This window comes from Oncorhynchus gorbuscha, linkage group LG11 (genome assembly GCF_021184085.1).
Source record: "Oncorhynchus gorbuscha isolate QuinsamMale2020 ecotype Even-year linkage group LG11, OgorEven_v1.0, whole genome shotgun sequence".
Lineage (NCBI taxonomy): Eukaryota > Metazoa > Chordata > Actinopteri > Salmoniformes > Salmonidae > Oncorhynchus > Oncorhynchus gorbuscha.
The window spans coordinates 52344341-52372034 of record NC_060183.1 but is presented as its reverse complement, the minus strand read 5'-3'; the positions used below and the strand labels follow the sequence as shown (position 1 = coordinate 52372034).

The following is a 27694-nucleotide window of genomic DNA, read 5'->3' as shown; positions in this document are numbered from 1 at the left end:
AAAGGGGGATGGTATGATGGTACTTATAGTTTTAGTCAGTTGTAGTCAATATGACGTATGAAATACATGAATACTAATATATCTTCTGAAAAGGCCACTCCATGTACAAAACATAGTTGATTTTTTGTTATCAGAATACAAAATACAGAATGAATATAAAGCACAAACAAATTATACTTAAATGTTGGGTAACATGTTGTGAGAGTGATGTTGAACATTAATTATAGACTACAATGCATACTTGTACATTTAAAAAACTGTTTGTTAAAGTATACATTAAAAAAAGGATATATTAAATGTGTTGACAGCCGGGGAGAACTCACTTGTTATATCTCAGTGTAAAGATGATCAACACTTTATACAACATTATATCTTCTTCATGACACAGTTATCTACGCACTCTTGGGTCCAGGATTGTACCACCAGCACCCTTACAAAGAGTTTGCCATCTTTCCTCCAAACAAAGTGAAAGCAGGTGTCATTGGAAGTCCCTTATGATGATTAGCTGGCAGTGTCACTGCTTCCTTTCTTCCTGCGGCAGGCTTGGAGGGAAACATACATCAGGGCGGTGGCGGGGAGAAGGACTAAGAGGAAGAGCAGGGCAGCCCAGGCTCCAGGTTTCAGGGCCTTCCTCAGGCCCACACTCTCCCCCGGCAGCAGACTGCTCAGACTGAGCATGTAGCCTAGGGCCCAGCCCACAGAGGCATCCCCTGCCTGGTGACACCACAAACACACATCTCAGTCAGCTTGGGTACACTCAGTGCATTCTGATACGCACCTGGTGCACTAGTTAAGGACATTCAGAGGTTAAAGCTTCAATGGAGAGGCTGCAGCTCCAAAAACGATGCAACATTGTGAGATTTCTGGGAACTCTTGCGAAACAGACCAAGTGGACCAGGTCGAGGGTCTGGTGTTTGAGAAGTCAATGAGAGAAGTGAAAATGATTAGGGTCAAAATCTGAAGGCACTACCTAGATTCAAGCCAATGTCTTTTTTTATTTTACCTTTTTTTAACTAGGCAAGTCAGTTAAGAACAAATTCTTGTTTACAATGACAGCCTAGGAACAGTCGGTAACTGCCTTGTTCCGGGGTAGAACGGCAGATATTTACCTTGTCAGCTCAGGGATTCGATCTAGCAACCTTTCGGTTACTGTCCCAAAGCTCTAACAACAAGGCTACCTGCCGCCCCGTCTTAAGTGGTTGAATATTTTATTACTACAACTTTGTGAAAGTGACAAACGGACACATTTTAATTTTCGTCAAAAACAACTTTTATATTGAAGGAGTGCCTTTGATTTGACGGCCTGCACATGCGCAGTTTGGTGGGAGACAACCGTTAGACCTGTTCCTATGCATGAGTTTAGCTAGCCAACATCGCCTACAAGTGTGATCGGGCATTTCTATTGGAGAAGCAGTTTCTGCCTATCTTCATGCGGTAATGTCTGTACTGATATGACTTTGTGTAATGTAAAGGATTATGCTGATATCTGGAGTAAAAGAAGGAGATAGAGAAGAAAAAAAACATTCCCAACAAGCAAGCTCACCTTTTTTTGGAAGGAAATGTGGGGAAATGAGATCTCATCAAAGCCATAGCCTCTCGTGAAGAGCACCTTGGTGAACACAGAGGCAGCACAGAAGTCCTGCAGACGAGGCTCCTGATTTGGGGCCAGCACCAACATCTGAAGCAGGATATAAAAATGGGGATGACATAGCCATGAAATACATGACACGCATACAAAACCATCATCCATTGAGACACATGCAAACAGAGACACTTTCTCTCACATGCATGGATGCTCACAGACAGACAGACAGACAGACAGACAGACAGACAGACAGACAGACAGACAGACAGACAGACAGACAGACAGACAGACAGACAGACAGACAGACAGACAGACAGACAGACAGACAGACAGACAGACAGACAGACAGACAGACAGACAGACAGACAGACAGACAGACAGACAGACAGACAGACAGACAGACAGACAGACAGACAGACAGACAGACAGACAGACAGAAGGCTGCTAACCTCATTGATGCTCATGTTACAGATATATTGGACTGTCTCTTCCAGTTGGGCAGGGGTGGTGACAGGGATTCCTGTAGTAGTCTGTAGGAACTGGTGAATGTAGAAGAAGGCAGAGAACGCCTGATGGACAAATGGACAGAGAGAGAAAAAAGGATGAGTTATGATTAGGGTCAGAGCTGGAGTTAGGGTTATGGCTGAAGCTAGGGTTGAGGTTAAGGTTGGAGCTGGAGCTGGAGGGTTGGGGTTAAAGTTGGTGCTGGAGATAGGGTTGGGGTTAAGATTGGAGCTGGAGCTAGGGTTAAAGTTGGTTCTGGAGCTAGGGTTGGGGTTAAGGTTGGAGCTGGAGCTAGGGTTGGGGTTAAGGTTGAAGCTGGAGCTAGGGTTGGGGTTAAAGTTGGTGCTGGAGCTAGGGTTGGGGTTAAGGTTGGAGCTGGAGATAGGGTTGGGGTTAAGGTTGGAGCTGGAGATAGGGTTGGGTTAAGCTTGGAGCTGGATATAGGGTTGGGGTTAAGGTTGGAGCTGGAGCTAGGGTTAGGGTTAAAGTTGGAGCTGGAGCTAGGGTTGGGGTTAAGGTTGGAGCTGGAGCTAGGGTTGGGGTTAAGGTTGGAGCTGGAGCTAGGGTTGGGATTAAAGTTGGTGCTGGAGATAGGGTTGGGGTTAAGATTGGAGCTGGAGATAGGGTTGGGGTTAAGGTTGGAGCTGGAGATAGGATTGGGGTTAAGGTTGGAGCTGGAGCTGGAGATAGGGTTGGGGTTAAGGTTGGTGCTGGAGCTAGGTTTGGGGTTAAGGTTGGAGCTGGAGATAGGGTTGGGGTTAAGGTTGGAGCTGGAGATAGGGTTGGGTTAAGGTTGGAGCTGGAGCTAGGGTTGGGGTTAAGGTTGGTGCTGGAGCTAGGGTTGGGGTTAAGGTTGGAGCTGGAGATAGGGTTGGGGTTAAGGTTGGAGCTGGAGATAGGGTTGGGTTAAGCTTGGAGCTGGATATAGGGTTGGGGTTAAGGTTGGAGCTGGAGCTATGGTTAGGGTTAAAGTTGGAGCTGGAGCTAGGATTGGGGTTAAGGTTGGAGCTGGAGCTGGAGATAGGGTTGGGGTTAAGGTTGGTGCTGGAGCTAGGTTTGGGGTTAAGGTTGGAGCTGGAGATAGGGTTGGGGTTAAGGTTGGAGCTGGAGATAGGGTTGGGTTAAGGTTGGAGCTGGAGCTAGGGTTGGGGTTAAGGTTGGAGCTGGAGCTAGGGTTGGGGCCGGAGCTAGTATTAGACCTAGGGTTAGATTTGTGGTTGAGGCTAGGATTAGGGTTAAACCGGGATGTGGGCATGAAGCTATGGTTGGGGTAAAGGTTAGGTTTGTGGTTGAAGGTAGGATTAAGGTTGAACCCAGATGTGGACATGAAGCTAGGGTTAGGGTTGATTTAACCACTGTAAACTGTCTCTCACCATGAAGCTGCCACTGACATTGGGCTGGAACACCTTATCAAAGGAGCACTGGGAGAAGGGGCAGCTGTGGAAGGAAAATATCTCAGTAATATTGCCCAGGCAGTGATCATAATCGCCCGTGCCCTTCACAGACAGGGCTGCCTGGGGATTGTAACTGTAGCTGGGTGTCTGGGCCACCGTGCAGGGAGAGTCAAACAATGTCCCCAGCTTCATGGTGACAATGTAGCCTGCAGGGAAGCACGGATGGGCCACTGTCCCTGTGTGACCCTGAGTCTGAGAGAGAGAGGGATTGAGTGAGTGTGAGAAATTGTTACAGTAACTTGACACATCAAATAGAGAGCAAGCTACAGGCATGGAGTACTATGGTACTGAGTGCCAACATCTATTGTTGCAATTGTGCTGGGATGACTTTCAAATACACACAGTGAATTAAATATGTGGTAGAAAACAATTCTATAAAACCAGTCATGGGTGGGTGGGTTTCCAATGACTAATAACAAAGTTTCTTTATTTCAATGGTCCTGGTTTACACTATGATAGTATCTTGTAACATGAACCAAGAGCTTTTCCTGAAAATGTGACATGACTGGGAAAGACTTTGGGCCCTTGCTGTACTGTATACGGTTGTTGTTATGTTGTTGTGGCCAAACAGAATGTTTCCTACCGTCACCAGGTGAGCCAGTAGGCGTTTGAGGACCTGGTCTCGTCCGTAGCACAGGAAGCTGTGTGTGTACAGGGAGTAGTCATGGCCATACAGACGTAGCTTCACCCTGTCACTCTCATCTTCCACCTCATCCTTGGTCACAAAGGTGATCTGGGTCGACGCCCCACCAAAGTCCAGCGCCCCCACCGTCTGTCTGCCGGAGCTCAGCCAACGGCCCACAAAGCCATACTACAGTGGGCACACAGGGACAAACAAAGTAACAGGAGAGATGTGTAGGTAGTTTGTCTACACAGCAGATGCAGTCATCTATGTACAGTGCCTTCGGAAAGTATTCAGACACCTTGACTTTTTCCACATTTTGTTAGATTACAGCCTTATTATAAAATGTATTAAATAATTTCCCCCCCTCACCAATATACACACACTACCCCATAATGACAAAGCAAAAACAGGTTTTTAGAATATTTGCTAATTTATTTAAAAAAAATATATATAAAAAAATATCACATTTACTGTACATAAGTATTCAGACTCTTTACTCAGTACTTTGTTGAAGCACCTTTGGCAGCGATTACAGCCTTGAGACTTCTTGGGTATGACACTACAAGCTTGGCACGCCTGTATTTGGCTCTGTCAGGTTGGCTGCACAGCTATTTTTAGGTCTCTCCAGAGATGTTAGATCTGGTTCAAGTACAGGCTCTGGCTGGGCCACTCAAGGACATTCAGAGACTTGTCCCGAAGCCACTCCTGTGATGTCTTGGCTGCGTGCTTAGGGTATGTGGAAATGTATCAGAAATGTATCCTGTTGGAAGATGAAACTTCGCCCCAGTCGGAGGTCATGAGCACTCTGGAGCAGGATTTCATCAAGGGTCTCTCTGTACTTTGCTCCGTTCATCTTTGCCTCGATCCTGACTAGTCTCTCAGTCCCTGCCGTTGAAAAACATCCCCACAGCATGATGCTGCCACCACCATGCTTCACAGTAGAATTTTTTGTTTCTCATTGTCTGAGAGTCTTTAGGTGCCTTTTGGCAAACTCCAAGTTGGCTGTCATGTGCCTTTTACTGAGGAGTAGCTTCTGTCTGACCACACTTCCATAAACGCTTGATTAGTGGAGTGCTCTATTACGATTTCTTCAACAAATCTTATCTTTATCTTATCTTAAACAAAATATATTAACATTTCTTTAACACTTTTTTGGTTACTACCTGATTTCATATATGTTATTTGATAGTTTTGATATCTTCACTATTATTCTACAATGTACAAAACAAAAATAAACTTGAATGTGTAGGTGTGTCCAATCCTTTGACTGGTACTGTACATTTTCAAAGAATGCCTACAAAAGCTTGGAATGAAACTAACACAGGATACTTACGTTTTTAAGTGCTTATGGCTGCGTGCAAAGACATTAATAAGACAGGGATCGATTACAACCACCATAGATAGCAATGCTAATCTTTATATTCAAACAGCCGTATACACTAGGGGTTCCCAAACTGTTTTGGCCTGCAACCTCATTTTAAACCAAAGAAATGTTTGACCCCTCCATGTAAAAAAAAGGGTGATGTAATCAACGGCCAATGTTTACTTTTTAAAAATTGGGGCTATGACAATCTATTACAAATCAGTCTGACAGTACTTCAATATAAAGGAATTATCGTTAGAAGTGACTGAAATGCATCAGAAATGTATTTGGAAATTCAGAAGATCATTAGTCAATAATCACTAATAGTCACTAATCAGGTTTCCATCCTTTCTAAGCCAGTAAAGAACATGTTGGATAAAAAATGTAATGACAGGCTTGATGGCGAAAAAACAATTTGTTGGTAAACTTTCTATATGTGTACAAAACAAAATATGCTGGACAAGGTGGGATCTTTTTGTGTCGGTAAAATTAATTTTGCAAGAAATGTCGGGGGAGACTCTTTTATGGGCAAATATTGATGTAACAACCATCATATCGAACTAAATTTGGAGTCAGGCGCTGACATGTCGCGACAACTCGTCAGGAAAGCATGCAGTTTACTAGTTTACAGATTAAATAAATGATGAACTTTACAGAGTGGTGAAAGTGCAAGGTGATGAGCTTGATGCTCCTTTCCAAACAATATTGAGGGTCTTATTCTGGTGACATGCTCATTAATGCTAGGCTGCCGTTATCACTACGTCATCACCCACAACCTTTTATAACCAACAAGTCAACTAGATGGAAAAACATCTCTGGTGGGAAAATGCACATATTGTTTTCATGCAGATTTTTGAATATTCACATGAAAATCTGTCGCCAATTGGATGGAAAACTAGCTAATGATTGTTATTTTTCCCCCAGTCTATTTTAGTGCCTTGTCTTGTCCACTCAGGTCTAATGAGTCCTGCGTTGCTTGTGGGTATTCCTGAGATTTATCTTTCAGTGAAGGGGTGCAATTTATCTTGTTGCTTAAACCATTCAAAAGATACACATTTGTAGGAAGAAAACAGAAACCGCACAGTTTATTACAACCGCATCTAATGGCTACCAGAGGTTACTGATGTAACCCTGGTTATATGAACCGAGAGCAATGTTTATTTTTTTATTTAAGTGTTTCTCGTGACCCCATTTTCTAATCAGGTGAAAGGTGAAAGCTGGGCCATGGTACCTTGATGAAGTTCTCCAAGAGATAGTTGACAGTGACCCAGCCGTATGCTCCCTCCTCCTGGCCACTTAAGATGGCTGCCCCCTGGTAGTTAAATGGATAGGACTGGATTTTATGACCCACTTCCTGTAATACCTGGGCTGACTGGACAGGGCTGGAGATACTGTTGACAAAGTGAAATGTACTACTTCAGATATTGTAGATGCAGGATCAACGTGGGGAATGGAATGAAAAACATTACTCAGCATGACAACAATACCCTATCTACCAGACAAACGCTACATTTCTCAAGCTTGTTGTGGACTTATTTCCTATTAGATATCTCAGAACCACAACGACTCACATTTGACCCTGATAACACAAAGATGCAGAAATGTCCATATTAGCATGTTTTAGAAACTCTTACTGCCATTTGTGTGTATGTGTTTCTTTGACCTACATTCTGTTAACATTGCATGTGTCTGAAACAGGTGTGAACAAGAGCACAAAACATGTCTATGTGTACGTCTGCATGGGTATGGGGGTCTTAATATAACTTAGTGTGAACATGTGTCTTTAAAACAGACTGTAGGAATAAGACTGTGTCTGAAACAGGTATGATTGTGTTTCTAGGAGCTTGGCAGCTTAAAGGTGGGGGCCTGTTTTTGCCAGTCTGCCCTGGAACGGGAAATCCTTACCAGTGGTGGAAAAAGTACTCAATTGTGATACACAAGTACAAGTATAGATACCTTAATAGAAAGTTATTCAAGTAAAAGTTAGTAACCCAGTAAAATACTACTTGAATAAAAATATTTGGTTCTAAATATACTTGAGTATCAAAAGTAAATGTAATTTCTAAAATATACATTAGTATCAAAGTATAAATAATTTTAAGTTCCTTATATTAAGCAAAGCAGAAGGTATAAGGGCACAAGGCGAGACCCAAATGCAGACACAGGAGGCAGATGGTTGAGCTCCGATATTTATTATGACAAAAGGGGTAGGCAAAAAGCAGGTCAGGTACAGGCGAGAGTCCAAACGGTACAAGACGATAGGCAGGCTCGAGGTCAGGCAGGCAGGCTCTGAGTCAGGACAGGCAAGGGTCAAAACCGGGAGGGCGAGAAAATACTGGGAAAGCAGGAGCTGAGAAACAAAAACGCTGGTTGCCTTGACAAACAAGATGAACTGGCACAGAGAGACAGGAAACACAGGGATAAATACACCGGGGAAAATAAGCGACACCTGGAGGGGTTGGAGACAAGCGAAACAGATCAGGTGGTGACAGTACCCCCACCCTCTAGGGGTGCCACCTGGCGTCCTACCTGGGCGCATAACCTGGTTGACCGGGGTGTCGCCGATGGAAGTCGGCGATGAGGGCTGGATCCAGGATGTCTCTAGCGGGAACCCAGCACCTCTTCTCCGGGCTGCAACCTTCCCAGTCAACCAGGTACTGGAACCCCCCCCTCCCGTGGTCGAACACCCAGAAGGTGTTTTACCGTGTATACCGGATGGCCATCGATGACACGGGGAGGAGGGGTGTGCCTGGAGACAGAAGACAAAGGGCTGTGACACACGGGCTTAATCCTAGACACATGGAAAGTAGGGTGAATACGGAGGGTACGGGTAACAAGAGACGGACAGTAGTGGAACTAAGGACTCTAGAGATGGGAAAAGGACCAATGAAATGGGAGGACAGTTTGCGGGACTCCACCTGAAGAGGCAGGTCCCATGTGGAAAGCCATAACCTCTGCCCAATGCGGTAGTGGGAAGCTGGAGTCGGGTGATCCGCTTCTTGACGATACCTGGAGTTGGTCTTGAGAAGTGTTACCCGAGCTCTTCTCCAGGTACGTCGAGAGCGGCAGACGAACATCTGGGTTGAGGGTATGCGGACCTCCTGCACAGGAAAGAGTAGAGGCTGATTCCCCTTTTGAGTGCTCCATGGGGTGAGTCCAGTGCCTGAACAGGGAACGGTGTTCCGAGCATACTCCACCCAGACCAGTTACCGGCTCCAGGTAGTGAGGTTGGTTGAGACCAGGCATCATAGGGTGGTTTCCAGGTCATGGTTAGCTCGCTCCGACTGGCCGTTGGATTGGGTATGGAATCCGCAGGATAGGCTGGCCGACGACCCAATAAGAGTGCAGAACACCTTCCAGAACTGAGACGAGAACCCCGGTCAGAGACGATGTCCACCAGGAGTCCATGGATCCGGAAGACGTGGCTCACCATGAACTGGGCCGTCTCCTTGGCAGAGGGTAGTTTGGGGAGAGGGATGAAATGGGTGGCCTTGGCGAACCGATCCACTCCCGTCAGAATGACGGTGTTGCCATCAGACGGATGGAGCCCAGTGACAAAGTCCAGAGATATGAGACCAGTTATGATGAGGAACCGGTAGTGGCTGTAGGAGGCCAGAAGGAGCTTGCCATGGGTTCTTGTTCTTAGCGGTGACGAAGGCAGAAACGTTGGGAACCATTGTGGGTCACCAGAAACATAGTCAAAGGAAGGCTAGGGGGAATGAGCCCATTCCAGGATCGGACTGAGTTTGGGACAAACAACCGGTCAGCAAGGTCCCCTTCAGGTTCAGGCTGGGAACGTTATGCCTTGCGAACCAGGGTTTCAATACCCCAACCCACTGAAGCCGCAATGGTCGGTCAAAACCAAAAATGGCTATTCTGCTCCTTCCAGCCTGTGCCTCCACTCTTCCAGCGCCATCTTGACTGCCATAAGTTCTCGGTTGCCTACGTTGTAGTTCCTTTCTGCCAGATTGAGACGATTGGACAGGAAGGCACAGGGATGGAGGTTTTGGTCCTGGACAGATCGCTGGGACAGGATGGCCCCCACTCCAACATCAGAAGCATCAACCTACCACAAATTGACGAGACGGGTCCGGTTGGATGAGGATGGGTGATGTGGTGAACTGATGCTTCAGGTCCACAATGGCTCTGTCAACAGCTGGAGACCATGTGAACGGTACTTTGGTAGAGGTGAGTGCAGAGAGGGAGGCCGTCAGGGTGCTGTAGCCCCGAAAGAAACGGCGGTAGAAGTAGGGAACCCTAGGAAATGTTGTAACTGCACCCTGAATGTAGGTTGAGGCCAATCTACCACTGCTTTCACCTTTTCAAGATCCATTTGGACATTTCCATCAGCGATGACATATCCTAGAAAGGAGATTGTAGAGCGGTGGAACTCACACTTCTTGCCAAACAACTGGTTCTCCAGGAGGCTCTGAAGGACTTGTCTGAAATGGAGAACGTGTTCTTGGGCAGACCGGGGAAAAAAACAAAAACACGATGTCGTCAAGGTAGACGAACACAAAACGATTTAGCATGCCCCGGAGCACATTGTTTACCAGGGCTTGGAAGGGCCCCCCTGGAGAGGTTCGAAAGCTGAGGAGAGATAGGGGGCAACGCATCTTGATCGTTATATCATTAAGACTCCGGTAGTCAATGCGCGGACACGGGGTATCGTCCTTCTCCATGAAGAAAAACCCTGCGCCAGCAGGAGATGGAGACGGACAGATGCCTCCAGTAGCCAGAGATTCCTCAATGTACTCTTCCATGGCCTTGGTCTCTGGGCCAGATAGAGAATATATCCAACCATGAGGTGGTGTGGTGCCGGGGAGAAGATCAATGGCATAATCATAAGGACGGTGCGGGGGAAGAGAAGTAGGCCGTGCCTTACTGAATACATCCAGGAGGTCATGGTACTTATTGGAAATGGCAGAGACTTCTGAGGCTTTGCTTACGCCCCGAGGGTGACGCCTCAGGGGACAGCTGTGCCACTTTAAAGCAGTGGGAATGACAAAACGGGCTCCAACACAGGATGGAGCTCGTGGTCCAGTCAATAACAGGGTTGTGTTTTTGGGGCCACGAAAATCCCAGATCAGGAACATGGGGTGAATCGATGAGGTGGAACTGTATGGTCTCACTGTGGTTTCCTGAAACCCGTATCTGAACAGGCACTGTGCTATGTGTGACTCTTCCGATTGAGTGGCCGTCCAGTGCCCTTGCATCCATGGGGACAGAGCGGTTGAGTGGGAATACCTAATTCAGAAACCATGGTAGCATCCATAACTTTCATCAACCCCAGAGTCAATGAGCACCTGGAGAGACTTAGACTGGTCTCCCCACAGCAGAATCACAAAAAAAGGTGTACATGTGATGTGAATTAGAAAACTCCCAGCCTGGTGAGCCAGAGTACTTGTACCCACTAAAGAAAATGGTTTCTTGACAGGGCAGGTGGCTATATAATGTCCCACACCTCCACAGTACAGACAGTTTGAACTCAACCTACGTGAGCATTCCCCAACCGATAATCTAGCTCTTCCCAGTTGCATGGGCTCTGGAATAATGATTCTTGTTGGGTGTTTTCGGCTCTCCTCGGAAATACACACGTCTAGGATTTTCGGATTCCTTAGGGCATGCACCAACATCAACAAATGAACGAGTGTTCCCGAGGCCCGACCTCATCTCACACCGCCGTTCTCGTAGGCGCCCTCAATCCTAATCGAAAGGGGCAATGAGAGAATCGAGATCCAGTGGTATTTCCCGAGCTCGTCCTTTATCCCCTCCGACAGTCCATGGAGGAAGGTGCCGAACAGAACCTCCGTATTCCAGGAACTCTCGGCGGCCAATGTTTGAAAATCTACTGCGAAGTCTGCAACACTACGGGAGTTATGATGTACTTGCAGTAGTCTGAGCCGCCTCCATCCAAGACGTTCCGTCAGGGAACGAAGCCCTTCCAAAAGGTCCCGAAGTAGTGCCTCATGCCTCCCAATGATGGCTCCCTGCAGGGAGACAACGTGACGGAGCTGGTTCAAGTCTGCTGGGTCTGTCATGGCCAGTTCGCACTATAAGGTCACAAGGTGAGAGCCAAATGCAGACACAGGAGGCAGATGCTTGAGCTATGATATTTATTATGACAAAAGGGGTAGGCAAAAGGCAGGTCGGGTACAGGTGAGAGTTCATAAACCAGGTCAGAGTCCAAACAGTACCAGGCAATAGGCAGGCTCGAGGTCAGGACAGGCAGGGGTTCAGTAACCAGGTCAGAGTCCAAACGGTACAAGACGATAGGCAGGCTCGAGGTCAGGGGCAGGCAGAGTGGTCAGGCAGGCGGGCTCAGAGTCAGGACAGGCAAGGGTCAAAACCAGGAGGGCGAGAAAAGAGAGACTGGGAACGCAGGCGCTGAGAAACAAAAATGCTGGTTGACTTGACAAACAAGACAAACTAGCACAGAACTAGCACAGGGAAAATAAGCGACACTTGGAGGGGGTAGAGACCAGCAGGTGAAACAGATCAGAGCGTGACAGACAGCACCATTTTCTTGTTTACATTTGTTACAGATATCCAGGGGCACAATCCAACACTCAGACATCATTTACAAATGATGCATTTGTGTTTAGTGAGTTTGCCAAATCAGAGGCACTAGGGATGACCACGCATTCTCTTGATAAGTGCGTGAATTAGACCATTTTCTTGTCCAGTCCGGGAAAATGTATGGAAGACAAAGTACATTATTTTCTTCAGGAACGTAGTGAAGTAAAAGTAAAAGTTGTCAAAAAAAAGTAAAGTATAGACACCTGCAAAAAACTTAAGTATTTTTATTTAAGTACTTTACACCACTGATCCTTACCCACAGATTATTTGCATACAAAGATACTCATACACACCCACACACAGCCTGTCACACCCTGATCTGTTTCACCTGTTCCTGCTATTGTCTCCACCCCCTCCAGGTGTCGGTTATTTTCCCAGGGTATTTATCCCTATGTTTCCTGTCTCTCTGTGCCAGTTCGTCTTGTATGTTACCAAGTCAACCAGCGGTTTTCCCATTCTCCTGCTTTTTGCATGCTCCTTTTTCTAGTTCTCCTGGTTTTGACCTTTGCCTGTGTCAGGACCCGGTTGCGAACCCGGGTCTCCGGAATGAGAAACAGTCACTTAACCAACTGAGCCACGAATAGTCGGCAGAACACAGAAGATGAGGCAGACACAGCAGTACTTGAGATGGTGTATTTAATGAAGTAAAAAGTGAAGTCCTTCAGGAAAACATGTAACTCCACAACCTCAAAAGGAATTCCACAAGAACAAAGGTAATCCTCCAAGACAAAAAGGTAAATCCACAAGGTGGTAGGTATAGCATAAAAATCCTCAAAAGATACTCAAAAATAAATAAACAAGAACAAAAAACAGAATTCCACAAGAGAGTCACCGGGATCAACAAGAGTTCACAGAATACTAGGGCTGGGTGCTAACATACAAACACAGAGCAAAGAACTGAGGAAAACTAAGGGTTTAAATACAATCAGGGGAAACGAGGCACAGGTGCAAATAATAATGGGGATCAAGGGAAAACAAAAGGTCAAAAAGCACAATGGGGGCATCTAGTGACCAAAAACTGGAACAACCCTGGCCAAATCCTGACAGCCTGTTTCTGGACTTTGTACCCGCCTGCCTGATCATTCTGCCTGCCTGGACCATGAGCCTGTCTGCCACTTTGTACCTCCTGGACTTGTTTTTTACCTGTCCACGACCATTCTCTTGCCTGTCCACGACCATTCTCTTGCCTGTCCACGACCATTCTCTTGCCTGTCCACGACCATTTTCTTGCCTACCCCTTTGGATTAATAAACATTTTAAGACTCCAACCATCTGCCTCCTGTGTCTGCATTTGGGTCTCGCCTTATGCCTTGTTACGGCCACATGCTTGTGCACTCACTCTCATTAACACACTATAACTCACTTGAGGAGCCTCATGCCAGCGGTGGCTCCGAGGTAGACAGGTGTGAGGTGGTGCCTGGCTCTGGGGATATCCTGCATGGCTTGGTCCAGGCAAACTTGGAGGCTTCTCCCTGCTGCTCCCTGCTGTCCCACATAGCTAGAGATTCCTCCACCTGCATGGCGGGAACATGATACATTACTGTATGTAATATAGTCCGACCACACATTATCACAATTTTACTAATTCCATCCACTTATTTGGTGGTCTAGTCATCTGAGTTTATGGAAATAACTCCTCTCCCTAGACGGAGCTGTAGAAGTATATTTTTTAACTATATTCCATTTAACATTGATCAAATCGACTAGTAATAGAAAATGATGGTGGGGAGACATGCATGCACACATGCAGTAGCTACTGTACATAAAAAGAGAGCACTTGGAGATTTACTACCTGAAAAGAGAGACTTGGGGAGTCTTACTACCTGGAAAGTGTTGTTTACATGAACTTCAGGAAAGCTGGTGTATTTGCAAATACTTCACATTAATGAAAGCAGCCAACAACTGTGATCTATATGAACACGCAAGTCATGTATGCAGGACAGGACTTGAAAAGCACACAGCACACTGAGTCACTGCACAACTACTGACAAATCCACCGTTGCTAGGCATCCATGTTTGTCTGCTTCTTTATGTCTAGCCTTGTGTAACGAGTTACCCGAAAGGCGCGCACACAGCACACAAAGGGAACTGTTCTTTGCCAACTGGAGTGCCAAAAAACTTCCACTCCATTTAACTAAAACAGTGTTTCTTTCCTACTCAGAGTACCCAACAAAAGTAGAATTGAGATTTTAGGGTGTAAGACTTTGGGTAACACACTATTTTACTATTATATTGTATCTGCCTGCAATTTACATTTAAAAAAATGTAAATCTGTACTTTCTGGTGATTACTTCAAATAATTGGTTGCTAACAAATGGTAATATTGCTTGTTTTAATAATTTAAAAGTAATTGATATGTAAACACTAGGTAAATAGCAGACAAACACCTGGAACAATCCTTCTATTGGGACACTCTTACCCTTTGGATGGCATTCACTGTGCTGAGTGACCACACCTGTGCCGTTCTGCTTGTCTGCTGGCCACTTGTAGATGTACATAGCTGTGTGGGAGGAACCTGCGTCCAAGACTATCCCATACTGGGGAGAGGGTTGGAGAGAACAGAGGAAAGGGAGGTTAAAGACAGAGGGAATAATATTGACAAAAATGGCTGATTCAGAATAATGTCAAAGGAAAGACAACTCTACTCTACTCCAAACAATAAAAGGCTACAAATGATCAGGTGTTTGAAATCCATCTACGCAAAGACATTTAATAGGGATAGAGGCATCTGGAAGACATTTAATGTACTTCCAGGTTGGAGCGAGTGGTCGCATCCGCACTTCGGTCCGCAGGTAGTATAACTTTTCATTACATTTCATTATAGTACAACGGTTTGATTTGTCTAATCTTAGCAATTTCTTCTTAGCTAGCTACATAGCCGTCTTTGTATCAAAGATAATTGCGTAATTATCGTATTTCGTCGTCCTAACGTAGTCTACACTGCTATCTGCCCAGCAGCTAGCCAGCTAGCAAACGTCCACCGTCTACCGAATAGCAGCACTGTAGAAACTATTACACTCAACTGAACGACTTGATTAGTGTAGTGTTAGCTAGCTACATAGTTGTCTTTGCTGTCTTCGTATCCAAGATAATTGTGTAGTTTAGAGTGTGTAGTCTTAGAGTGATTATCTTAATTTACCTAGGTTAGCTAGCCAGCTATTTGTCGTCCTTAACGTAGGAGACACTGCTAGCTAGCCAACAGCTAGCCAACGTCTACCGAATAGAACTTCCGCACTCAACAACCCGGTCACATTCCGCTTCGCTCCACAGGTAGTATCACATTTTCATTTCATTTCAGTCTAGAGCGATTTTCTAGGTTAGCTAGCCAGCTATTGTCGTTCTTTTAACGCAACGTAACGTAATCAACACTGCTAGCTAGCCAGCTAGCCCCCAAATAGCAGCACTGTAGAAACTATTACACTCAACAGAACGACTTGATTAGTGTAGTGTCAACAACACAGCCACTGCCAGCTAGCCTACAAAGTCAACAACGCAGCCACTGCCAGCTAGCCTACTTCATCAGTACTGTATCATTTTAATCATTTTAGTCAATAAGATTCTTGCTACGTAAGCTTAACTTTCTGAACATTCGAGACGTGTAGTAGTCCACTTGTCATTCCAATCTCCTTTGCATTAGCGTAGCCTCTTCTGTAGCCTGTCAACTATGTGTCTGTCTATCCCTGTTCTCTCCTCTCTGCACAGACCATACAAACGCTCCACACCGCGTGGCCGCGGCCACCCTAATCTGGTGGTCCCAGCGCGCACGACCCACGTGGAGTTCCAGTGCTCCGGTAGCCTCTGGAACTGCCGATCTGCGGCCAACAAGGCAGAGTTCATCTCAGCCTATGCCTCCCTCCAGTCCCTCGACTTCTTGGCACTGACGGAAACATAGATCACCACAGATAACACTGCTACGCCTACTGCTCTCTCTTCATCCGCCCACGTGTTCTCGCACACCCCGAGAGCTTCTGGTCAGCGGGGTGGTGGCACCGGGATCCTCATCTCTCCCAAGTGGTCATTCTCTCTTTCTCCCCTTACCCATCTGTCTATCGCCTCCTTTGAATTCCATGCTGTCACAGTTACCAGCCCTTTCAAGCTTAACATCCTTGTCATTTATCGCCCTCCAGGTTCCCTCTGAGAATTCATCAATGAGCTTGATGCCTTGATAAGCTCCTTTCCTGAGGAAGGCAGAATAGCATGTCTCTCAAACATCTCTTCCCACGTAAAAAAACGGCTCACCTCTCACAGTTCTGGGCGACTTTAACCTCCCCACCTCTACCTTTGACTCATTCCTCTCTGCCTCCTTCTTTCCACTCCTCTCCTCTTTTGACCTCACCCTCTCACCTTCCCCCCTACTCACAAGGCAGGCAATAAGCTCAACCTCATCTTTACTAGATGCTGTTCTTCCACTAACCTCATTGCAACTCCCCTCCAAGTCTCCGACAACTACCTTGTATCCTTTTCCCTCTCGCTCTCATCCAACACTTCCCACACTGCCCCTACTCGGATGGTATCGCGCCGTCCCAACCTTCGCTCTCTCTCCCCCGCTATTCTCTCCTCTTCCATCCTATCATCTCTTCCCTCTGCTCAAACCTTCTCCAACCTATCTCCTGATTCTGCCTCCTCAACCCTCCTCTCCTCCCTTTCTGCATCCTTTGACTCTCTATGCCCCCTATCCTCCAGGCCGGCTCGGTCCTCCCCTCCCGCTCCGTGGCTCGACGACTCATTGCCTATCTTGGCCACTGCGTGGAGTTTACAGATAACACTGCTAACTGCTCTGGTCCATCCGCCCACGAGCTCACAGAACAGGGCTCCGGGCAGCCGAGCGGAAATGGAGGAAAACTTGCCTCCCTGCGGACCTGGCATCCTTTCACTCCCTCCTCTCTACACTTTCCTCTTCTGTCTCTGCTGCTAAAGCCACTTTCTACCACTCTAAATTCCAAGCATCTGCCTCCAACCCTAGGAAGCTCTTTGCCACCTTCTCCTCCCTCCTGAATCCTCCTCCCCCTTCCCCCCCCTCCTCCCTCTCTGCAGAGGACTTCGTCAACCATTTTGAAAAGAAGATCGACGACATCCGATCCTCGTTTGCTAAGTCAAACGACACCGCTGGTTCTGCTCACACTGCCCTACCCTGTGCTCTGACTTCTTTCTCCCCTCTCTCTCCAGATGAAATCTCGCGTCTTGTGACGGCCGGCCGCCCAATAACCTGCCCGCTTGACCCTATCCCCTCCTCTCTTCTCCAGACCATTTCCGGAGACCTTCTCCCTTACCTCACTTCGCTCATCAACTTATCCCTGACCGCTGGCTACGTCCCTTCCGTCTTCAAGAGAGCGAGAGTTGCACCCCTTCTGAAAAAACCTACACTCGATCCCTCCAATGTCAACAACTACAGACCAGTATCCCTTCTTTTTTTTCTCTCCAAAACTCTTGAACGTGCCGTCCTTGGCCAGCTCTCCCGCTATCTCTCTCAGAATGACCTTCTTGATCCAAATCAGTCAGGTTTCAAGACTAGTCATTCGACTGAGACTGCTCTTCTCTGTATCACGGAGGCGCTCCGCACTGCTAAAGTTAACTCTCTCTCCTCTGCTCTCATCCTTCTAGACCTACCGGCTGCCTTCGATACTGTGAACCATCAGATCCTCCTCTCCACCCTCTCCGAGTTGGGCATCTCCGGCGCGGCCCACGCTTGGATTGCGTCCTACCTGACAGGTCGCTCCTACCAGGTGGCGTGGCGAGAATCTGTCTCCTCACCACGCGCTCTCACCACTGGTGTCCCCCAGGGCTCTGTTCTAGGCCCTCTCCTATTCTCGCTATACACCAAGTCACTTGGCTCTGTCATAACCTCACATGGTCTCTCCTATCATTGCTATGCAGACGACACACAATTAATCTTCTCCTTTCCCCCTTCTGATGACCAGGTGGCGAATCGCATCTCTGCATGTCTGGCAGACATATCAGTGTGGATGACGGATCACCACCTCAAGCTGAACCTCGGCAAGACGGAGCTACTCTTCCTCCCGGGGAAGGACTGCCCGTTCCATGATCTCGCCATCACGGTTGACAACTCCATTGTGTCCTCCTCCCAGAGCGCTAAGAACCTTGGCGTGATCCTGGACAACACCCTGTCGTTCTCAACTAACATCAAGGCGGTGGCCCGTTCCTGTAGGTTCATGCTCTACAACATCCGCAGAGTACGACCCTGCCTCACACAGGAAGCGGCGCAGGTCCTAATCCAGGCACTTGTCATCTCCCGTCTGGATTACTGCAACTCGCTGTTGGCTGGGCTCCCTGCCTGTGCCATTAAACCCCTACAACTCATCCAGAACGCCGCAGTCCGTCTGGTGTTCAACCTTCCCAAGTTCTCTCACGTCACCCCGCTCCTCCGCTCTCTCCACTGGCTTCCAGTTGAAGCTCGCATCCGCTACAAGACCATGGTGCTTGCCTACGGAGCTGTGAGGGGAACGGCACCTCAGTACCTCCAGGCTCTGATCAGGCCCTACACCCAAACAAGGGCACTGCGTTCATCCACCTCTGGCCTGCTCGCCTCCCTACCACTGAGGAAGTACAGTTCCCGCTCAGCCCAGTCAAAACTGTTCGCTGCTCTGGCCCCCCAATGGTGGAACAAACTCCCTCACGACGCCAGGACAGCGGAGTCAATCACCACCTTCCGGAGACACCTGAAACCCCACCTCTTTAAGGAATACCTAGGATAGGATAAAGTAATCCTTCTCAACCCCCCTTAAAAGATTTAGATGCACTATTGTAAAGTGGCTGTTCCACTGGATGTCATAAGGTGAATGCACCAATTTGTAAGTCGCTCTGGATAAGAGCGTCTGCTAAATGACTTAAATGTAAAATGTAAATGTAAATTTAACTTGATTAACTACAAACCTCTTCTTTCAAATGGTGGCCTCTGTCTTTTATGACATGTGTATATATTTTGCCAGCAAGAATGCTGGTTGCATGTTTACTTCAAGATTGTGGCGCAAGTGAGAGAGGATGAGAACAATCCATGTTTGCAGATCATGAACTCTTTGTAGTGTGTAAAACTCCAATCCTGATTGTGCTATGAATCATCAACTCTAAACATCCACTTTTGGACATAATTCAATTTGAATTGCTCTCTTTTTCTGACAAGGTTGTTGAAATTTGTTTAATTCGCTGACTGTGTTTGGTAAATTATTGTTTCCTTTCTCATTTGAACATTTACACACAATTCACCATGTTTAGAGTTGACGATCCATAGCACGATCAGGATTGGAGCTTAGACACTCCAAACAGCTCCTTCATGATCTGCAAACATGGGTTGCTTTCAGACCAGAAGCCTCCTGTTTGTGTGACAGCGTGCACACACACACACACACACACACACACACACACACACACACACACACACACACACACACACACACACACACACACACACACACACACACACACACACACACACACACACACACACACACACACACACACACACACACACACACACACACACACACACACACACACACACACACACACTACCCATATGACTAGAATCATTTAACTTAATCTATATTCTTTCCACTTCAATCGCCCTTTCCCGTCTCTGTATGTTTTTCCTCATGCTAAATGTGTGTTTACATGGTAATATACAGTCATTACCATAATTATTGGCACCCTTGATAAAGCCGAATAAAAAAGACTCTATAAAATAAAAAATACAAATACTGAGCTACAGTGAGGTCCAAAAGTAGTGACAGATTTTGTTTTTGTTTTGGCTCTGTACTCCGGCACTTTAATGTGACGGTGTTTTCATCCATATCGGGTGAACGGTTTAGAAATCACAGCACTTGTTGTACATAGTCCCCCCATTTTAGGAAACCAAAAGTATTTGAACATATTCACTTATATGTCTATTAAAGTAGTCAAAACTTTAGTATTTGGTCCCATATTCCTAGCACCCAATGATTACATCAAGCTTGTGACTCCACAAACTTCTTGAATGATTTTGCAGTTTATTTTGGTTGTTTCAGATTATTTTGTACCAAATAGAAATGAATGATAAATAATGTAGTGTGTCATTTTAGAGTCACTTTTATTGTAAATAAGAATATAATATTTCTAAACATCCATCAAATGTAAATGCCTGGAGTTTGCTAAACGTCATTGACACTTGGATTGGAACTGTTGCTATGGTCAGATTACATGAAAATAGAGCTCTTTGGCCACACACACCAGTCGTAGGTTTTGCATCAAAAGAAAGATGCATATGCAGAAAAGAACCCCATACCTACTTTAAAATATGGTGGTGGATCTTTGATGTTATAGATAGGTTAGCTGACAACATGTTGTTATATATATATATATATATATATATATATACAGTGGGGCAAAAAAGTATTTATTCAGCCACCAATTGTGCAAGTTCTCCCACTTAAAAGATGAGAGAGGCCTGTAATTTTCATCATAGGTACACTTCAACTATGACAGACAAAATGAGGGGGAAAAAATCCAGAAAATCACATTGTAGGATTTTTTATGAATTTATTTGCAAATTATGGTGGAAAATAAGTATTTGGTCCATAACAAAAATTTATATCAATACTTTGTTTTATACCCTTTGTTGGCAATGGCAGAGGTCAAACGTTTTCTGTAAGTCTTCACAAGGTAAGTCTTCACAAATATTGAGATAAACTTTTAACTGTTATCAAGAAATTATTTGATATCGAGTTATAAATGACTGCATTGGACCTTTAAAATGGATAATAAAATAAAATAAAAATAGCTTCATAGCAAAGAGCAATTTCTCAAGCAAGAATTTAGCTAGGGCTGTCTTGGAGTGGTATGAGTGGGAAGGGGAAAATAGACCATTTGCTATTTTGTCAGAGAAGTTTGGAACTCTTTTTTATTGGTCTATTAACTAATTTACAGAAGTCACCATGGAATGGCCAAAACTCCATCCCACCAAAACAGGCTGAAATTTCAAACAGCTCTTACACTAAAAGTGCATAATCATAATATTCACAATTTCACAACATTGTTCCAACCTCATAGTGTCGAAATATATAGAAATCACAGGAAATCCCAGTTTTGACTGCACTGGGCCTTTTGCTGTGTTCAAAACAACTGGAAACTCTGAAAAATTATGACAAAGTGATCTTCAGGTCAGAGCTCTAGAAAGAGGCCAGTTTTTTTTCTGAGTTCCCAGTTGTTTCGAAAGCACAGGAGTCTGAGATTTCCGAGCTCCCAGATGTTTTGAACGCTGAATTTAATACAGAATTCCAAGCATACCCGATGATCGGGTACGACTCTGCTGGGGATTGAATTCCCAACTTCCCAATATCAGGGTGGACGCTCTAACCACAAGGCCACTGAGTTTGTCTACACAGCTGACATTAATAACTCAAGTGCGGTGACAATCTATCTGGCATTAAGTATAACTATCTGTATCTACTAAATGGCGAACCAGCTGATTGGCATGGCCTGTATGTTTCACCCGAGGAATACATCTTCCTGTTTTGACCTCCCAATAACCCCCGCAAAAACTATTCTGCTGAAAACGAGCTCATCCACTGACATGATTGATGGGGCAGTGGGATGGAAACAGGATAAGACCTTCAAACTTTTTCTCAACAGACTGACGGTTAACAATTTCACCAGCTAACAGGGGTGTGTGGTTGACGGCTTTGGTATGGGAAAATGATAAGAGATAGGCGATAAGGGCTACACAAAGACGACCTGTAGTAATCTCCAGCTGTGATGATATAGGGGACTTCAGATTGGTTTATTCGGTACATGAAAACTTCAGTGAAATAGTACATTTTGTGTGCACTACGATATCACACACTGATTTTTATCTGCAACAAGTCAGTATGGTGGAAACACACCACTGGTGGGAAAATGTGCACATTTTCTTTATGCAGATTTTAGAATATTTGCATGAAAATCTTTCACCAATTTAATGGAACCATAGCTAATGGGAGGTTAGAGGGAGAGTCTTCCAAAAACAGAACAACATGGAAATGCACCAAAAAGAAACATAATGGATATACACCACTGACAAAATATGCACTAGTAGTCATTCCCACGGTTCTAGGTTGTTAACGGACAGAACATCTGCAGGCCAGTCCTCCACAAAGAGCTGCTTTCCGCCCCCCCCCCCTTTTTGTTGAAACACAATGTATGGTATTCATACAATTTGAAGGGTATTAAAAAGATTTATATGAGAATCAGTAGAGGTTTGATTCATATGCTTTACCTAAACAGACTGTCAGTAACACATGTAAGAAGTTCTAGTTATCATATTTTATGGTTCAAGCTGCATTAAACTACTCTTCTCTTTGAGATTTTTTTGAATTCACCCAAACATACAGGGGGTTGAGCCATTGGCAATGTCTATTCAAGCGAGTGGAGGCTTCTTTCTACTTTCTGCACAAAGACCCAGGCATGCATGAGGGTATGTGACATCACACCAGACCACGCCAGACTACATCACAACCAACACACATACACATCAAGTTGCTCACAAATGTGTTGTTAGTTTACATGCCATCCATGTAAAAAACATTCTGAAGAAGTCCAGGGGGCTGCTCCATGAGCAGTGAAGAGAGCGCACACACACACGCACACACACGCACACACACACACGCGCGCGCGCACACGCACGCACACACACACACAGAGAGAGAGAGAGAGAGAGAGAGAGAGAGAGAGAGAGAGAGAGAGAGAGAGAGAGAGAGAGAGAGAGAGAGAGAGAGAGACACCGTGTGAGAGAGACACACACACACACAGAGAGAGAGACACACACACACACAGAGAAAGAGGTGTGGGGGAGGGGGGAGTTCTAAAGACCCTGTCTGCAATGTAATGCAGGCGTCAGGAGAAGCCCCTCGCCAACAATGCCTCATGGACTTGATGCTCCCGAACACGGTCATTGTCGGCAGGTTGCTTTGGACACCACATTTTAGTGTCACATGTAGAACAATGAGCCAGACATTTTACAGGATGTACAAATGTAAAGTCTTCAGTTGGCATTTCCACTCACTACCAAATATGGTGATGAGAGGATGCCCAGTGGCCCGCAGTGGGAGAAGATGGATTTTGCCCGACATCCTACTAATTTTCTTATGATGAAACATTTGATCTCCATACAGTTTTCTGTTTTCAAAACTAGACTTCAGTCGTTGCCAAAGTTTCCCAAAAATTGCGTTGTTATAGCACAAGCGCACTTCACAGAGTAGGCATTCCCTAACGTAAATCTGCAAATAAATGCTAGAATGCGCCAATAGGATCTCATTAGCTAGTGCTTGGCTCTGCCCAAATCCTTGCTTGTTCTGCCCACTATGATTAATTTGCTCCCATTGGAAACGACAGACTCTGGTCTATCTTGCATTAGTTGTACAAACATTTTGTAGTGTCACTAGGTTGTCAGCAACTCACACCCATGCTGGAACAGTTATCCGGGTGAATAGTGCTTTCAAGACAGATAGGAACTAAAATAAGTCGGAAAGTTGGAGCTCTAGAAAGATACCGGAGTTTCCAATTTGGAATTCCGAGTTGGATGACCGTTCAAATGTAATACTAGCTCGTTTTTGTGGTTCCGAGATCCCAATTGTCCTGAATGCACTGAAAACAAAAGTCGGAGATTTCCGAGTTCACAATTATGAATGCGGCAGAAAATAAGGCTATATTGACAACGGGGCAGACACATTTAATGGCCAAATAGGTTTGTATTATTTTTCAATGACTGTCCTCTCATAACTGGTGTATTATTTGTTAGGAGCTAAGAAAGGTTGGCCATCAACCTTATTCAAGTGTATGGAAAGAACATTTTAAGCCTATAAACCTAAGATGGTACTGTATGTAGGCTAACTGAATTGCTACACGTTTCTTGTATTATTTTACGTATCAGGTTTATAGACATACTCAAATGTTGACTGCTTGTCAACATAATTTTCTTATCAACAGTGTTATAGTAGACTTATAAATTACCCTGTCCCATAGACTATGCTATTTATATTATGAATGCGTAGCAGTGGCGCGCGAGGACCGGACACCGCACTGCACTCTCCATTGCACGGTTGGAAATGGGTTCATCTTACATTTCACAACACCGCATAAAAGCTGTGAACACAGAAATAACCCAACGAATCTTACCATACATTCCGGAGGTTCGGCCAAGTCCTCAGTGGGAATAGTTAGAAGAAAAATTGCTACTATTCCAAACAGTATAAGCGCAACTGGGGCGAAAATATAACGGCGTTGCTTGGCCATGTGTTGAAACTGTAGTTCTTCTTGCAGATGGAATCTCCAGTGCGATGCCTGGCTTGGCAGTGAAGGCAAAGGAGACGAGATAACAGCTTGAGTGAGGTAACTTCACAATGGGTTTGGCTTCATACAACTCACATCATTGCTACATCAATACATTAATTATATGTAGCCATATCATTTATAAATTCCTCATGAGCTTAGTTCTGTCGTACCCAATCAGAACCCAAAATATAATCTTGTTTTACTCCATTGTTTGTTAACAAAGTAAATTACTGAACAACATTTTAAAGCCTACATTTTGTCATAATTATTTTAAAAAGATGTCAGAAGTATTTTACTGATGGCGCACACTGACTGGACCAGGTAAAGCATAGCCTATCTACTGAATGGCTGACTGGACCAGGTAAAGCATAGCCTATCTACTGAATGGCTGACTGGATCAGGTAAAGCGTAGCCTATCTACTGAATGGCTGACTGGACCAGGTAAAGCATAGCCTATCTACTGAATGGCTGACTGGATCAGGTAAAGCGTAGCCTATCTACTGAATGGCTGACTGGATCAGGTAAAGCGTAGCCTATCTACTGAATGGCTGACTGGATCAGGTAAAGCGTAGCCTACCTACTGAATGGCTGACTGGATCAGGTAAAGCGTGGCCTACCTACTGAATGGCTGACTGGATCAGGTAAAGCGTAGCCTATCTACTGAATGGCTGACTGGATCAGGTAAAGCGTAGCCTATCTACTGAATGGCTGACTGGATCAGGTAAAGCGTAGCCTATATACTGAATGGCTGACTGGATCAGGTAAAGCGTAGCCTATCTACTGAACGGCTGACTGGATCAGGTAAAGCGTAGCCTATCTACTGAATGGCTGACTGGATCAGGTAAAGCGTAGCCTATCTACTGAATGGCTGACTGGATCAGGTAAAGCGTGGCCTACCTACTGAATGGCTGACTGGATCAGGTAAAGCGTAGCCTATCTACTGAATGGCTGACTGGATCAGGTAAAGCGTATCTACTATCTACTGAATGGCTGACTGGACCAGGTAAAGCGTAGCCTATCTACTGAATGGCTGACTGGATCAGGTAAAGGTTCTTTCCAAGGTGCATGGAGCAAAGAGATGCCTAGTCGGAATGTATTTATTTTATTTAACTAGGCAAGTTAGTTAAGAACAAATTCTTATTTAGAATGATGGCCTACCCCGGGCCAAACCCTAACCCGGACAATTGTGGGCGAATATGTGCGCTGCCCTATGGGACTCCCAATCACCGCTGGTTGTATACAGCCTGGGACCGAACCAAACTGACATGCAGTGCCTTAGACGGCTGTGCCACTCGGGAGCCCAAGGCTAGATACTCTAGTGTGTGCATTATCGTCAGTGGAGGAGGAGAGCGAGTGTAGAGTGAGAAACACAGCATTTGATTGGAATTTAGCTGCCGGTGATGGGCAGTAGGAATGTTTATAAATTAATTTGATCAATCTATGTGATGAATAAATAAAACAAACATGTTTTGTTGTTTTTCTGTAATACTAGCCTGTTCTTGCCATATTATGGACTTGGTCTTTTACCAAGTAGGGCTATATTCTTTATACCACCTCTACCTTGTCACAACACAACTGATTGGCTCAAAAGCATTAAGGAAAGAAATTCCACAAATTAATATTTAACAAGGCACACTTGTTAATTGAAATGCATTCCAAGTGACTACCTCATGAAGCTGGTTGAGAGAATGCCAAGAGTGTGCAACTCAGTCATCAAGTCAAAGGGTGGCTACATTGAAGAATCTCAAATATAAAATATATTTTGATTTGTTTAACACTTCTTTTGGTTACTACATGATTCCATATGTGTTATTTCTTAGTTTGATGTCTTTACTATTATTCTACAATGTAGATAACGTTACATAAGGGGCATCACCTCCCTCGGGCGGAGGATTATATACCACCAGTCGACCTAGGGAGCCAATATCCCAGCCCATCCAGCAGTCTGTCCAGGTCAGCGAGTTGGGACTCCATAAATACGAAGGGACTCCATAAAAATGCCGTGGCATCCTACTCCAGTGCTCATCAGATGGGAGCTAACACCACCGAGAGGTCCAAGGTTGCCATGGTTATATCCCTGCTGACTGGATGGGCGTTGTAGTGTGCTACGGCCGTCTGGGAGAGAGGAGGAGCTGCATTTGTATGAGGGGTTCATGGCTCTGTTCAGGGAGGTCTTCGCAGAAATGGAATGTAAATCACAGAAAATAGATGTTGTGGTGGCAGCTGCAGAGAAGTACTTGGGTGTATGAAAGTAAAGTAAAACTTCTTACCTTACAAACTTCAGATTTCAGGTGATGAGGTTCACCTGCTAACAGGTGTGGACGGTGGAATCTGGTGGTATCACATGTATTTGCTCTAAAATTGTGCCATATGCCTAACTAGAAACACAATTCATGACCCGTCTCTTCTGGGGGAAAAAACAGGCACAAAACTTAAGCTACACCCATTTAGAAATCAAATCAAAATCAAATTTTATTTGTCACATACACATGGTTAGCAGATGTTAATGCGAGTGTAGCGAAATGCTTGTGCTTCTAGTTCCGACAATGCAGTGATAACCAACAAGTAATCTAACTAACAATTCCAAAACTACTGTCTTATACACAGTGTAAGGGGATAAGGAACATGTACATAAGGATATATGAATGAGTGATGGTACAGAGCAGCATACAGTAGATGGTATCGAGTACAGTATATACATATGAGATGAGTGTGTAGACAAAGTACACACTCATCTGAATGGCTACGGATGAGTAAATATTCTACCTGAGCAGGCACATCAGCATTCTTCTGTCCTAGGCTCCAACTGCGGCCACTGAAAATGAGTTTGCACTAAATTAACAGAACATAACATACTGTATCATGTCTCTACGCTCATCCGACGTGCCAAGCGAATTAACCCAAGTGCACCTTTTGAGTGTCGGCCAAAAATATAGATTGCAAAGTGTGTAGTAGGATACGCTGCATAAACAAAAGCATATCTGATTGCAGTTGGCAATAGGTACATTTTATTTTTAAGTGCATCTATACAAACAAGATAATTGAATTGAAAATATTTTTATATCATCTTCGTAATTAAACTTCAAAATGTATACCGTGTTTGAGTGTGTGTTTGTGTGTGCGTGACATTGTATTGCACTTGTGGTATTAGAATGTCAATCTCCTCATCCTTATCAATAACAAACCAAATTCTATATACATTGTACTCAAAGTATGCATTTCAGAAAAATAAACATAATCTGTATGGTCAATATCATTAAGCATTCAAGAACCCAAAAACAACACTG

The 27694-nt window shown here is 45.0% G+C and overlaps 1 protein-coding gene and 1 long non-coding RNA gene across 2 annotated transcripts; one reads left to right on the top strand and one right to left on the bottom strand.

Moving 5' to 3' along the window:
- Nucleotides 1–14: 14 nt before the first annotated feature.
- On the bottom strand, nucleotides 15–24443 carry LOC124048906 (ectonucleoside triphosphate diphosphohydrolase 2-like). The gene is made up of 9 exons (XM_046370077.1): nucleotides 24252–24443; nucleotides 14530–14647; nucleotides 13474–13624; nucleotides 6763–6922; nucleotides 4127–4354; nucleotides 3463–3735; nucleotides 2035–2154; nucleotides 1544–1678; nucleotides 15–714 (listed from the first exon to the last, which is right to left on the bottom strand). The coding sequence occupies exons 1-9, from the start codon at nucleotides 24366–24368 to the stop codon at nucleotides 502–504; spliced, it is 1515 nt and encodes a 504-aa protein (XP_046226033.1). The 5' UTR covers nucleotides 24369–24443; the 3' UTR covers nucleotides 15–501.
- On the top strand, nucleotides 23448–26944 carry LOC124048909. The gene is made up of 3 exons (XR_006841325.1): nucleotides 23448–23820; nucleotides 24396–24464; nucleotides 26260–26944. It is a non-coding gene; the product is annotated as an uncharacterized LOC124048909 (long non-coding RNA).
- Nucleotides 26945–27694: the final 750 nt, after the last annotated feature.

Coding starts and splice junctions, on each gene's coding strand:
- LOC124048906 (XM_046370077.1), bottom strand. CDS start 24,368: ATGGCCAAGCAACGCCGTTATATTTTCGCCCCAGTTGCGCTTATACTG. Junction 6,923..13,473: donor GCTGGCATGAGGCTCCTCAA/GTGAGTTATAGT, acceptor CTTTGTCAACAG/TATCTCCAGCCCTGTCCAGT. Junction 1,679..2,034: donor GTAACATGAGCATCAATGAG/GTTAGCAGCCTT, acceptor ATCCTGCTTCAG/ATGTTGGTGCTGGCCCCAAA.